This window comes from Sylvia atricapilla, chromosome 1 (genome assembly GCF_009819655.1).
Source record: "Sylvia atricapilla isolate bSylAtr1 chromosome 1, bSylAtr1.pri, whole genome shotgun sequence".
NCBI lineage: Eukaryota > Metazoa > Chordata > Aves > Passeriformes > Sylviidae > Sylvia > Sylvia atricapilla.
Window position 1 is genome coordinate 139,617,340 of NC_089140.1, and position 14,368 is coordinate 139,631,707.

Consider the following 14,368-nt stretch of genomic DNA (forward strand, 5'->3'; position numbering starts at 1 on the left):
GCAAAACAGCAGTGGTGGTCTTCAGTTTAGTTTATGAACCACCACATTAAATCAACACTAAAGTTCACATTGAAGGAATTAGGTCTTAAGAGAAAGCTCTTTTAAATCCAAAGGAAATACCCTTTGTAGTACATGTAAGAGAACTATAAAGTTTATCATGGCAAGAAGACCTGCTGAAACCTTACAGGAAAATATTTCTGTGCTACCAGACAACCACAAGAGACAATTTTTAAGTTGCAAGAATAGGATGTTTCCCGTAGCTTTGTGCAGTTATTAGAATTTCCATCGTAACATTTTGGATGTATTATAAAGTATTCAAGTTTTCTGCTTTTCTAAATTAAACAGGATTTGGCACCAAGAATAATAAATTTTTGTCTGGTCACAAGAACTTTATTATTGATGCTAACATGATTAATTCCAGTTTACTACTTTCTCTTAGATGGATGCTACAGGCATGCAAGCTGCTGTTGTGCTGGATTAATTTTACTTAGGAGAACCTGCCTACTCATCTGTGTACTTGGCTAAGATGCTTTCCAGCCCCTCCTTCTTCCCTTCAGCAGTTGCAATCCTCAAGGAGAAAACAGACATAAAAAAAACTTTTGTAGAGAGAGAGAAATCTGTAAGCCCAAATGAAGGCTTCACAACAGTGTCGTTAGTAGGTTCAGCCTCAAAGGCATTCTAAACAATAATTTCTCTTTTACATCATCTAGGTACACTAACAAACACTAATGCTCCATAACACATGTCTTCTATAAAAACTGTCCAAGCCAAATCAGGCCATTATCCAGATACCAGCACACAACAGTATCTATTCCACTGTCTCAGGACTCTGCCCCCAGTGACACTTGTAGGGGCTTGCCAGGATTATGAGAGTGTCACTGTGGTGAAGTAGCAGAGACTTGACTCAGTTGACCAAGTAGGTGATGGCTCTAAACCACATGCACTGCCTAGACTTCACTGCACCACAAGTCATATGTGTGCAGTCAGACCTAGGGGTTTCCTTTGAGAAAGGTAAGCCTCAGACTAGGGGAACACATCTCAGGCTCTGTACATTAGAACAAGACAATAAAAATCAGATTTTTCTCCTCCCAGCTAAAAACCCACTGCTGCATGTTTAGCAGTGTCACCTCTTTCAACATCTGTCTTATTTCAATTTTCCCCAGAGTCAAAGAAAGGTACATGGAGCGGGTATTTCCAGGAACCTGTGGAGAAGGGATGTAACTCAGCACTACCAATGCTAACAGATGTCATCACCTTGAATCCTGTCTACAGTTCTGGAGCAGGGGCAAGTGGCCTCAGGCATGGGGTACCTCTGCTAGCTCATGACAGCAAGTATCCTCCTCTCCCAGCTCTCCTCCTATAGCAAAACCTAACCAGTAATGACTGCTGTGGGTGTCTGGTTTTTGGTCTCATTGCTGAGTACCAGGGCAGGACACCTGGGCCCCTGGCAGTCCTCTTACCAGCAAACCTAAGCTCCTGAGAAGGGGTCCACCCAGTAAGAGATCTGCCAGCACTCAACTGCCTGCAAGCCCCTCTGAACATCCCTATGAAAGGAAATCACAACACATTAAAAAAACTGAATGTGTGGTTTATTATATTTAAGATGCTATTTGTCTATAGTATTTAAATATGTCTGTCACACAGTTATCAGTAAATTAGTGTAATTTTACATGGTCAGTATTTTGATACACAGTACAGGACTACAAGTGTGGTAAAGGAGCGTGAGAAATTAGTATTTCCTTGATGTATGCATCAAACCTTGCAGCACCACTTAAAAGCTGAGAGTAAGGACTCAAAAGGCAGTATTACAAGCACTACTAAATCAACCAAAAACATACCTATATTAAACATTAGAGAAACAAAACAAATGACACAAAGGTTTAATGTTTAAGATTTCATACAGGATTAAAATACTAATATTTTTAATGTCCTGGCTTCAAATTAATAAATATAAAAACAATATAAAAATATACACCAGTTGATAAAAGGATGCACTGAGTAAGGTTAGAAAGCTAAATTTCACTTTCAAACGTATGCAGGTATGTCTTTAGGGAGAGGATTTCTGTGTAGCTGCGACTGGTCTTTCGGAAGAAGTCCAAGCTAGTGAGCTGTTCAATGTCACGGACACGCGCAGTGTGCATCTTAAGAAGATCTTCAACCCACTTTGATTCATCCTCTGAGCTCTGGGGAGGAAAAAAAAGAAAAAGCTTTATAACAAGTCTTGTTAAAATCATCTCCAAAAGCAAATGCAACTTGTCTACACATTTGTTGCAGATTCTTCAAAATATTTGTGCCTTATTCAAGAAAGAATAAAGTAAATTAATTCCAAGAAAATAATTTTGATATTTAACGTGTAAGATGAGTCCTATAGTTTTATTTCAGTATCCATTTTAGGATGAAGTTAACATGAAGAACATAATCATCCAGAAAAAGCTAGCCTCAAATTGCAGGTGTTTCAGAAGAACAGCCATAGGTTTTTGGAAGATCCACTGGTCATTCCATGTTTTTTTATCTCACAGAAAGAACTCCATATTAATTACTTTTGAATTACTAAAGCCCAAACTCTGTTTGGCTTTGAATTCTATGCCTACACATTATTCTCCATTCTCACATCATCTAACACAGTAATCTTTTAATCCTTCCGTTTTACTTTTAGGGGACCTTTACAATTCATTAGACAGTTGGGACAATGGTTTCTGTAGGTACCTAAAAACTCTTGTGATTGGAACATAGATGTTATCCACTGATAGAAAAAAGACTTTCACCAAGCATTTCCTGATACAAAGAAAAAAAATAATCAGGAAGGTTATGCTGCCAGAGAGATTGGGGTCAAGTTGTATTCTCTTAGGGGACAGCTGCTGCCTCATGCCTTGTGCCAGCATCATCACATGTTGGAGTCTTCCACAAACTAAGGTAACTTGCAAACACATCAGAAAATGAGCCCTGCAAAACATGGCAGTGACTGGCTGTTTGTGTGCCTTAACCAGCACAGCAACACGTGCCACGAGCATTGCACCCAGGCCTAGGGACAGCACAGTGGGGAGCAGACGTGGGAAAAAGGACAAAGCAAACAGGACTTTTCCCCCTTTGGCCCCTCTGGGCTGGTACCTCTGCTTCTAGGGAAGAAAGGAACAGTGGATTGTATCTCGGGTATTTAGACTTCATGTCTGTGACTTGGAAATTTTGCTGATAAAAATCTATTTCTAGGCTGATTCCTGGAACTGAACACTTTCTGACAGTCTCAGCAATGTCCTCCTACCAAATGATCCTCTTATGGATCAAGACTAAACTCCAGCAATGCCAGAACCTATCCAGTGAAGTAGCTGAGCCACAGAGCAGAAAGTGGGTCACCCAACAAAAGGCAGGAGGGTGATCGTTTGCACAGAGAGGATACAAAGTCCCAGACAGGTCACAGCTGGCTGCTCTGAAGCAAATGTCCATGACCCTGTCAGCACCTGTCTGGTTCTAAGTGCTCAGCCCCCAACCAGCTTTCCTGCCCATGTCACTAACAACCTGAGGGGAAAAACCAGGTCTGGAAGAAGAAAAGAAAGATGCAAATTAAGAGGGAAGAGTGTGTCCTGCTCACTCCCCTTTGCCTGCAGTGCCATACTCCAGGGATGCCACCTGGCAGCGTGAGGCCATGGGATGCCCCTGCTCAGCCTTCAGCCTGGCAATCAGGAGTCTGCAAACAGACTGCCTGTTAGTGCAAATGCAGCCACTGTGAGATTTTTGCCCACTTCAAGCCTTTCTTCTGAGCAGGAAATTGGCAGAGCCCAAAAGGAAGTTATGAGTGAGCTACAGAGTTAATTTTTTAATACAACGAGTTTGCAAAAATCTGCAGCATGAATAAATCACAGGATGGGGAGGCTTGTTTAACCTAGTCCAGCAAGACAGCATTTGTATGACTCCAGAAAAATCAATCAACCAATCTTCGTTTCATTTTTTCCAGTCCACAACCGGCACATGAAGCCTCAGGTCCAGCAGCAAGGATTTTAAATATAGTGATTAACTAACACAGTATTATATTACTATGTAACAAATGTATGAAGTGCGTACATTTAAAATTACAGTTTTCTCCAGCTTTGGTGCTTAGTCTCACTTCAAAAATAAGGAGAGTTTTAGAAGGAAAAAGTAACAATTGAAAATATGGAGATAAATAGGAAGAGATGATCAATTAGGAGGCTAAGCCAAAATCCAGTGGAAAAAATACCAGATATTCTGCACAAGAATCTCTCGGAATATCAATTGGAAAGCTGAACATGATGCATGTGGACAGGTGGGTGAAGTCACTTACGAAAAGAAATTTAAGTGTTTTGCTGAAAGAGAAAACAGTGGCCTGGAGGGATTTTCTAGTAGTTTCTAGGGTTCCTTCAACTTTGGTCTTGAAAGGATATTTTGTAATGTTTTCACACTTGCTTCTTGTGCCAAGGTCATTAGTCGCTAGCAAAAACCCCAACAGTTGGGAACTCTTGTCAGTGCAGAGGAAGACTGGAATAGCACAGTGGAGGATGCAGGAGCTCTCAGCATAGCACGAAATTGCGTTATCCAAATTGACAGACAGAAGAGAAGAACCTGAGTGTACCAGTTGTGCATGAATGTGAGCCATCATTATAATACAGCTATGGAAAAAGCAAATTACAGGTGCTATCAGAGGAGTTGTGTCCAGTGGAAAGAAAACCATTTTCATTTTGAGATCTAAGCTGCAGTACTTAATCTCATTCATGATTCAGGAGAAAAAAAAAAAAGAATCAACTGGATGAGATGCATAGGAAGTCTACCAACAGTCTCATCCTCTTACAAGAACAAAAAAAGAGAGAAGTTATTCGCCTTGAGAATCATCATAAATCATCTCTAGGGTAAATCCCAGAGAAGTGCTATTTAAGACACAGAAAAATGTTGACACAAGAATAAATCGGCATAACCTCACCATGAATAAACACAGTTTCGAAAAGGAACAAATTCAGATGAGAAGAGTAGTGGTGTTCTTCAACGACTGTGTGAAGAGAATGTGTGTACAGCTAGAGCAGAGCAGAGGGAAAGCTAATATTTCTTCAAATCTTAAAAGAAAACTGTGGAGAGGTTAAGGTAAAATTCCTACATTATCCCACGCATTTCATCCATGAAGTATGGTGAGGTTTTACACAATCACTTCTTTCAACAGATAAGATGGAACACCATGTGCAAAAGTAAGGCTGATGATGGATTTCAATGGCAAAAATTTGCCTGACTGTATTTTCATTCAAGAGCAACATTTAAATATTTTGGAGTGGTTCCTTGCTATATAAAAGGCGTGGATCAATATCTGCTAATGACCTTGCAGAAGCACTGAAGTTTCTCCCAAACTGTAAATACATACGCTGTAGGTTTTTAAAAGTAGAATGGCCTATAGAGAAAAGAAGCCTGGTTTGAAATGTAAAGAATCAAAGACTAAAAGAGACCATTATTGTAAAGAGCTCATAAAAAAGATTTCAGAAGTTTAAGAGAACTATGACGCACAATATAAGAAGGAAAAAATAAATTACTTTGTCATAAAATTACATATGGGCAGAGTTACAAGGGCAGAGACACTAATAACTGCCAAAATAGTAATTTCCAGATCACTAACTGGATCTTGATTCAGAGAAAAGTAGTCCAGGGAAAAGCCACAATGCAATATATGTAGGACTTTCTGAGTCCTCTGATGGAAGACATCTCTGCCCAAAACAGTTGAGATCCAAACAGGGGAGAGCCAGACCTGCTCAAGAGAGAGGAATGCTGCTCCAAAAGGATAAGTTTAAAAAGTGGGCCCTGAAAGCAAGCAAGCAAGTTTGATGAATGAAAAAGAAACAGTGTTCAAGGTCAGTTGTGCTCTGAGTTGGAATGACTATTTCTGCCTGTAGCTGGAATAGGACTCTTAACTTCTTTTGCCAATACAAAATTTATAACATTAATGTGTTCATTCAGGAAACAGCCTCCTGGCAGTCTATAGTGAAGTGTCTGTGTGCAGGAATCCACACAGCTGTGTAATGGGAGAACAAGTTCAGGCGGAAGGACAAGTCTAAATACAGCTGCCTAGGAGCTCTGCTGTCCTTGTGGAGTGCCAGAGCCCACGGGGGACCCAGCTCCCTCCTGCCACACATTCAACTGCCAAGTGTGCACTTTCTGCAGTGCTGACCAGACCAAAGCCTTCATCAAGATTCTTACAGTAGAGGATCTTGCATCCTAATGGAAGATAGGAAAGAAACCAGGAAGGTGTTTGGCCATCCCTGTAATAAGACGCTGAAGTTTTCCCTTGAATCAAGGTGTTCAGGAAACCAGTAAGAATTGGCATTCTACCCTTGGCAGGTTATAGCTTTTAATACTTTTAATACTGTGTGGGTTGGATGTAATCATGCTGACGGATGCACCCAGACTGCCATAGCAGACATTGTGTTGTACCTGCAAATGGAAACTGACCGCCATAAAGATATCAGGTTGGCTGCCAGCATAGTATGTTTATACATACAGCCTCTCCCCAGTCTGCTCTAAAGGTTACACTGACAAAATGCACAATTTTACAGGTAAAATATAAAACTGCCAACCTACCATATGTCTGTTCTTACAGACAATTTTAGGTGCAGTAATACTTCCATATTTTTGCTGCTATCATGGAATAGTGCTTTGACCAATGAGCTAATGACACTTAACAGAGGCACTACCCTGTGCTTCCCATTGAAGACATTAGTGAACTCTTGGCTCTAATAGTAATGGGTTTTCACATATCCCAGGGATATGTTTACCACAGGGCTGCAGTAGTGCAACCAAACTTACATTGCAGCTCTCATCATTGTCAGGCCGGTGGGGAAGGATGTAAGAGAGAACCGAGAGTGGTCCATCACACTTGTCGGCTGGCTGAGTGAAATCTAAGCAGCTGGTTATGATGGCATAGTAATGCGTTGGAACAGGGATTGCACTGCCTTCCACAAACCTGGGGGAATAAAGCAAATATTTATCCACAAAGGATGAACTTGTTTGTAAGAAGGTTGCACAAACAACATGGTCTTTCCTCTCCTACGTGTGAGGACACACATACATTGCGAGATGTGTTTGATTCCTGAACACTGTTGAAAGTGAGCATCCAATTAGCTCATACTGTGCTACAGAAATACCTCATGCAGTGCTGAATGGCTTCTTCAGTTCAGAGATATAGAGAGAATGCATTACAGAATTAATAAAAGACTTGAGCGTGTAACTCAATAGCACAGCTCTCAAGTTCTGGAGAATTTTAGAGACAAACTATGTGGAACCAAATTCAACTTTGTCTCGAGGATGAAAACAAATTCAAGGTGAACAGTTAACTGCTGAATTGTCATTTCCTTTTTTTACCACTGTATTACCTACATGGGCATTCAGTCCCATATAATTTTAGAAAGGGCTAGAAAATTATGTCTCCTCACAAAAATTAAATAATGTGCAGGTAATTAACTGTTTAAGATAAAGTCATCATTAAGAGAAGAAACAGCAAACCAATTTAAAGACAAACTCTTACTGCTTTATTTTGTCGGGTGTGTCATGTAAACCATCATAGTCATAGTCAAAGATTGGTCCACTTATAACATTGACTCCATTTCGTTCAGTGGCATATCTCTTCACCAAAACCCTTTGGAAATAGTTCCATACCTCTGTGGAGGAAAAAAGAAACCAAACCAACCAATCAACCAAAAGCAATAAATAAACCCTGAACCCAAAAGAAACAGAAAGAACCCAACTAAACAAAAATCCCACAACACTCCAACACTTTTGTCAATAAACCCTATTCAGACTTCTTTGTTCTCTGTTGATTTTCTATCCCAATCAGTGGTAAAGGAAATACCACTTATTAATAAATAAATTATATCACTCCCAAGCTGGCATTGCCACAGGCCTTGCACAGAAATCCTGCTGTTCCTTCATCAAGCTATAGAAAGAGCTATTCACAGATTTTTGATATCTCTTTAAACACTGTCTTTGTCTTTGTTATCTGCTTAAAGGGAACTTGCTGGGGTGATGTGTTTTGGGGTTTTTTATTAATCTTATAAAGGATACAGTACTGTAATTAAAAGATAAAACCAGACATTTTAGAAGAAAGAGAAATACAAAGGTTGTATTCATTCAGTTAAATTTTCCTTTGCTACAAAATGTTTAACTTTTAAACCAGGTGTCATCAAGGATGACCAAAATCCTGTCATTACAGCAACCTTTGGGAAGAGCATGATACACTTTCTCCCACTATGTTCTCCTCAACAAGTTAAGATTCTCCCAGAGATTGGAAACACACTGGAGCCTCCTTTGAAATAATTCTTTTAGTTCTTCTTTTCCATTTTATTTTAACTAACAGAAGTGTGGGTAAACAAAACTTCTCATACTTGTAAGAGTTTAACACTTGTCTTGCCAGCTCAGACCATTAAGTCCATGGCTCACAGGAGCTGGTGGCAACTACAGCCTTAGACAGCCCCCTGGTACACCTTGTTCTAAGACCGCTCAGTGCCACATGCAGTCCCAGCTGGGGCTGATGCCCAGGGCCCCACCAGCTGTGGTCTAACAAGAACCTCAGCCTAATCGCTTGGCAATATCACTTCTCCAGCTGCTCACTCCTCCAGTGCATATGCCTGAACAACAAAAACAATACAAAGAGAAAAGATTCCCTCCTGCCCCATTGCCTCAAGTTTTGTATCTAAATCAGATCCCAGCTGCACTTCCCACTGCAACCACATACAGAACAATGCCAGGGAATGAGGGGCCAGACCAGGGGTATAATTTTTGGAGCTCCAGCAAAGCAGGAGTTGCTTCAGCCAGTCTCACTATGGAAAACATGGACACAGAATTACTGCCAGTAGGGATGGGACAGTGAACATAAAGCAGAGGAGGGGGCCTCTGCAGCCAGCACTGCGACCAAAGCCAGCGCAGCATACCACTGCCACCTCCTATTTAACCTGTTATGGAAAAAGATCCATCTAATGAGCTCTCAGCACTGCAACTTGCACACATGGAGTGGTTTGTAATTCCCCAGGAATGACATTAGTACTAGAATTTTTTTTGTAAGGAACCCTTCATCCACATGTGATGAAGAAGGCCAGCAGAAAAACGAGCTGCTAGAGGTGGGTTGTTCTGCCGTGATTAGAATTTCAGCCAAATACTTAGATTAACATTAACATTAAGAACATTTTTATGAAGTGATTCAGGAGTGGGAAATCCCCAGTAATTTTTCACTCTTTAATCAGTCATGTGCTTTTGCTCAAATTTCCAGCAAACATAACACACAGAGGTTTTTCAGTTAAAAACACTGCTTTCTGGTTAAAAAGAAAAAGGCTTCCATAGACTTTGATGTTTATCCAAACCTCTCTGGCCTAAAATCTGAATTGAAAATCTCACAACAGGCTCTTGAGATTCTTCCAAGGCTTGTCAGTCCTTGCCAAGCCAAAAATGCCACGAGAAAAGCCTGATGGTTTTCCTACCTCTTGGCAAGACTAGAGAGAAAAGGGATGTGCAGACAAAAGAAATGTTAGTAATATAACCCTGCAGCACTGAAAGCTTCAGACAGGTTTAAATCATCCCTCATTTTCCACAAATTTGTTTTCTCTTCTTTTTTTCTTTATAGATAATAAATATGTTCAGTCTCCCTCTAAGGACATGGAGAGCAAAATAAAATATAATCACTTGTCCCTGAACTACAAAATACCAAGAGCACAGTCCCAGGCTTGTGCACACTCTCAGGCTCCAGTTGTTGCCTAAGTATGTTCTGCACTAGCTTGGGCTACAGACAAGAGAATCTGAATGGTCTTACAGAAAGTGAATTACTGTAGCATAAAGCACAACTGTGGATCTACAGCATGGCTGTAGGTCATCTTAGCCTAGCACCAAAGAAAGTAAACCTTTCTTAAAACTTAAGCCTTTTTTATGGTATTTTGCCTGCCCATACCTAGCACGATATAGGCACTCATAAGTATTAGCTGCTGGCTACAGGTAACTGAATTTTACATTCCAAACTCCTCCTATCAATTCATTCTACAATCCAACACAAAGTAAAATAGAAAGCTGGCTGGTAAAGAGAAGAATAGTCATGGAAAGAGCACTTACTTTTGAAGGCAGGATACATTGGAATGATATTTGTTATTAGAAAAGCATCATATTTTGCTTCTGCAGAGGAACTTAATTCTGAAAACAGGGAAACAGAAAAATATTAATAAGATAAGAATTTCAGAGAATATAAAAATGTTTTGAAATGGCTTCAGGGATTTACCAAAGTAAATACCGTGATTTAAATAGCAAACTGAATGCTGAAACATACACAACATACACAAAGTTTGTCTTTAATGTGACAGCTGAACATGGAAGGGAAAAATTTTATCTTTGCTTCAACTGTCAATCAATTCAAAACATTTTCATATACTTTACCTATTTTTGCTGTCTTAAAAAGCAGAGGTCTGCAGGTTTTTCTAAAAGACACTTACAATTTCTTGGGAAAGGAGTGTGGGATTATCTCCTAATTCTGTGCGAGCTTCTACACCAGTAATTCCATTTCAGAAATCTACCATAAAATATTTCAGCCACTGAGTGAGGAAGGCAGAGCAATGAAGTTCACAACTGTAAGACAGTTGTGCCTCTTCAACATTTACTAATCCCAGATCATTGATCCAGTACTGAAGGAAAGCCAGAGCATCAGGAGAATCAAGGATGCTTGTTTTCACAGGTTTTCCACTATCACTGTTTCTACAGGATGGCAGAAACTTTTACAGTATGCAAGAGTCTAATTTTGATTTAGAAATTAAAAAATATGTATACCTTACTGGTATTTGGAATAAAAATTAGTCTGTTTATACCTCATGGGGTTTGATTTTGTTCACACCAAAGGTTTTCCCCAACAAAAGAAGAAAATGACAAAACCCCTAGGCACTGAGAAGCTGTCTAAACTTACGAGGAGGGAAAAGGAATCCATAGGAGAGCTGCCTGTCGCCTCTGTAGGCGGCACAGCTCTGGCTGTTTCCTGGAGAGATGCGGAGGTCAGGCCTCACACAGCTGGCCAGGTGCTCCGGGACACCTGATACCTCTGCCTGCATTGGGGAACAGAGACAACAACAACAACAACAACAAAGTCATTTCAGCTTTTACAGATAAAAAGAAACTAGGTCAGTAAGTTGACAGAATATACAGCAGGCCTTGTGTGCAGTAAAATAAACCACTTGACTGTACAAGCAAATCCTGCTCCTACATTGCTGTACAGCCCCTTCTTCAGGGAGCAGAAATCCCCATGGGAGATAATTCAAACAAAGTCACTCATAATAAAATTAATCCCACTGAAAAAAAAATTAAAAATAAAATTAAAACAGAAGAAGAAATTTACAACCCTTCTGCCTTAAATTTCTTCTCTCATGAAGGAAATAAAAGAATTTGGGCATTGTTTACAATGATACTTGACTTAATTTCTGGTGGTAAAATCTCCCTGGGGAAAGGAAATTCTAGGACTTCAAGAACACAGATACCGAAGAAATTTCCCCAAGATTTTTTAAGCACATTTCAAGAGTAGAGCGAGCACTAACCTGTTTGGAAATAGTGTAGGATGTCCAGAGAGGCATCAGGAATGTTTCACTGTAGCCACTTTCGAAGTCATGGTGATGCAAGATGTTGTATTTTGTGCGGTACAGTACTGCAGGGCGTCCATATAAAAGATGCTTCTCTAAAGATCAAAAGAAATTGCATTTACATTTATTACTGAAAATCTTAAGGATGAAAAAAAACAAAACACGGGGGGTTGGCTTTCCATCAGATGTTTATTTTTCAGTGATCATTAATGGGACACTGGCCCCGAATAAATACTAAGGAAATCTTTTGACAGAGAGAGAAAAACATCTCTTCAACTGTTCTGGCTGCAATCCCTATTCCAGGCTCACAAACACCCTTTAGGATTAAAAATCCCTTCTACACTTGAAAGTTTATTTGTGTCACAGGGTGGAGAGAGGGTGCTTCTCCACAAACTAGAGACTCTTCAACAATCTTTGTGTCCACATCTCAGTCGCACAGAAGGCGGTAAGCACTTTCTTTTCATGGCTTTAAATCAGTCCCTAATCTATTAGTCCTGCCATTCTGCAGTGGACTTTCTCTCCTTCCTATGTTTTCTGTAAAGATTGTCTCAAAAGCAAGGCAAAAGTGCTCACTCACTCAAAGAGTAGTGTTTTCCCCCTTAGCTGATACAAATTTGTTCTGAAGACTGATGTGCTATTTTTTGTCAGTAATATCAAAGAAACAAACTAAGAAAAAAACCTTTTCCTAACTTTGGCTACAAAAAGATGCCTCCAGCTCTAGAAAAATAGCCCTTCTTTTGTCTTGGTGGTACGTTATGGTTAAATGTCCTTAGATAACTCTGACAAGCTTGCTTACAAAAAGACAAAAACACTGAAAGAGATAGAAGAAAAATAAATTTTCTGGAAAATCTTCCTTTGTCCTGTACAGTCCATTGAATTTGATAACCTTTTGGAAAACACACTTGGCTTGCTTTTGGAAATTAAAACACAGAAACAAGGAAAGTAGCCTAATACAGTTACCAGATAGGCATTTAACATGAGAGAAAAGGGCACGTTTTATTAGTGCTTGAGCACAGAAGATGTTTTTATAGGGCACGACGAAGAAAGTAGGAAAGGCCTAGTCTAAGGACAAAGATGATAAACTTGCTTTATTCAAAAGAAGCTGAAGTCACTTTTTCTTCTACCTGTGAATAACAATATGGTGCACCATGTTGTAAAGAGCACCATGATATAAAACAAAACTTGCATGAAGCAGAACTGCTTGTTTAAATAAGGACACATCATGCCATTTAACAGAGTATTGACAAATGTGCAAGTGCAATTGGTTTAAATGTTGCATATTAAAACACACTAAAAATAGTAAAAATACTATTTTTATATTACAACAGTGAAGAAGAATGAAAACTAGAAACCAAAATAAAGATGTTGAAATTTGAATGACAATAATGAGGATGTTTTTGCTGATACAATAAATTGCCACAGTGAGGAGTAGATCTTCAATAATTGGGAAATTAGTTGAACAAGATGAAAGCTTGCAGAAAGGCAATCTAACTCACAAAGAAGAGGAATAAGGTCACCCTTAGAAACTAGAAACTAAAGGATAGGCTGCATTGCCTGCTCCCAACAGAGAAACTGAAAATACAAGGGAATTAAAAGAAATCTCCTTAATCATCTGAACAATGCAATTTAAGGTACCTCAAAGATCCATGTCTAAACTGAAAGCTTTGGAATTTGCTAATTTGGACAATTGTTATGGTAAGGGAAATGCTGTGAATTGTTATGCTGAACTTCATCACCACTGTGAGAAGGAAAACTCTGCTTTGGTAAGCCTTTCACTCTGTAGTGCTGCTCAAAAAAGCAATTCCCATTCCCTCTCCTCTGCTCCCATTGCTCCACTTTAACCTGAGCCAAGGCCCAGACACAGCTGAGAGTGCAGCCACACAGAAATCAGTGCTGGCACACAGCAGGAACTTGTGTCCAGGAAAGCTGGGAACACTTTCTCCTGGGATTAACATTGACTTGAACACTGATGAGGAACAGAATTGCAGAGAGCAGCCTGAACTAGCAGAGCAGTTGTTCACTGTGTAACCTGCACCCTAAGAGCCAAGCATTAAGATTAAGTCAGGGATTGTCAAAGCAGCTCTAGCATCCTTTCTAGGTGAAACCTAAGCCTGGAGAACTATGGTAAAACCCAGCACGCAAATACAGTCTGTTTTCTTCCCCATTTACAGCCTGTAGCGGAACAGAGTACTGCCTTGTGCACCCTCTCCTTTCCTCTTGTCTCTGCCTTTCACATCTGAGCTTAAAACTTCTAGAGGTGATGGGTTGGAAGAGTTAAAACTCACATCATGTTCAATAATTCTTTAGTCTTGGTTCAGCAAAAGGTAGTGCTTACTTTCTCAAGTGAGCAGCACTTCAGCTTGCCCACAAGTTTCCTGTGTGTTACTTTGACAGTTACTCAAAAAGACAGTTTACTGCATGTTAACTAAACCACACCAGGAGCTGCTCTAGTATTAATGATGCAAAGTTATTTACAAAAGAAAATTAAATCAGCTGTCATTAACTGAGGTACCAGGCTCTTACCTTCTGTTCCCTTGACATGAAAGCGCTTGTTGAGTTCATCCAACTTGTTCTTCTCAAGAACAGAAAAAAAGGAATGAGATTTTTGGGAGCACTCTGACATCTCGTTTTACTAGTATCTAACAAAACAAAACTAATGCTGTAAGACAGTGAGGATTTTCTTGTCTCCTCTTTTACAAAAAACTGATTTTTTCAAGGGGGACACAAAAACTTCACAACAGGGACCTGGGGAATTCTTACAGATCAAACCCATCCAAAACTAATAAAATGGC

General features: G+C 39.8%; 1 protein-coding gene across 5 annotated transcripts in view; it reads right to left on the bottom strand.

Annotated features, from left to right (window-relative positions):
• Positions 1–1,567: 1,567 nt before the first annotated feature.
• ENPP2 (ectonucleotide pyrophosphatase/phosphodiesterase 2) overlaps positions 1,568–14,368 on the bottom strand; it is a 72,036-nt gene continuing 59,235 nt past the window's right edge. For 4 of the 5 annotated variants that reach the window (XM_066335268.1, XM_066335259.1, XM_066335277.1 and 1 more), the window contains 7 exons: positions 14,100–14,151; positions 11,535–11,671; positions 10,913–11,048; positions 10,075–10,152; positions 7,508–7,640; positions 6,790–6,946; positions 1,568–2,183 (listed from right to left, as the gene is read on the bottom strand). In XM_066335268.1, coding sequence (XP_066191365.1) covers positions 2,013–2,183; positions 6,790–6,946; positions 7,508–7,640; positions 10,075–10,152; positions 10,913–11,048; positions 11,535–11,671; positions 14,100–14,151 — 864 coding nt within the window. In that variant the 3' untranslated portion in view covers positions 1,568–2,012. The remainder of the gene's footprint in view (positions 2,184–6,789; positions 6,947–7,507; positions 7,641–10,074; positions 10,153–10,912; positions 11,049–11,534; positions 11,672–14,099; positions 14,152–14,368) is intronic. The other variant, XM_066335248.1, reaches the window with a different exon arrangement.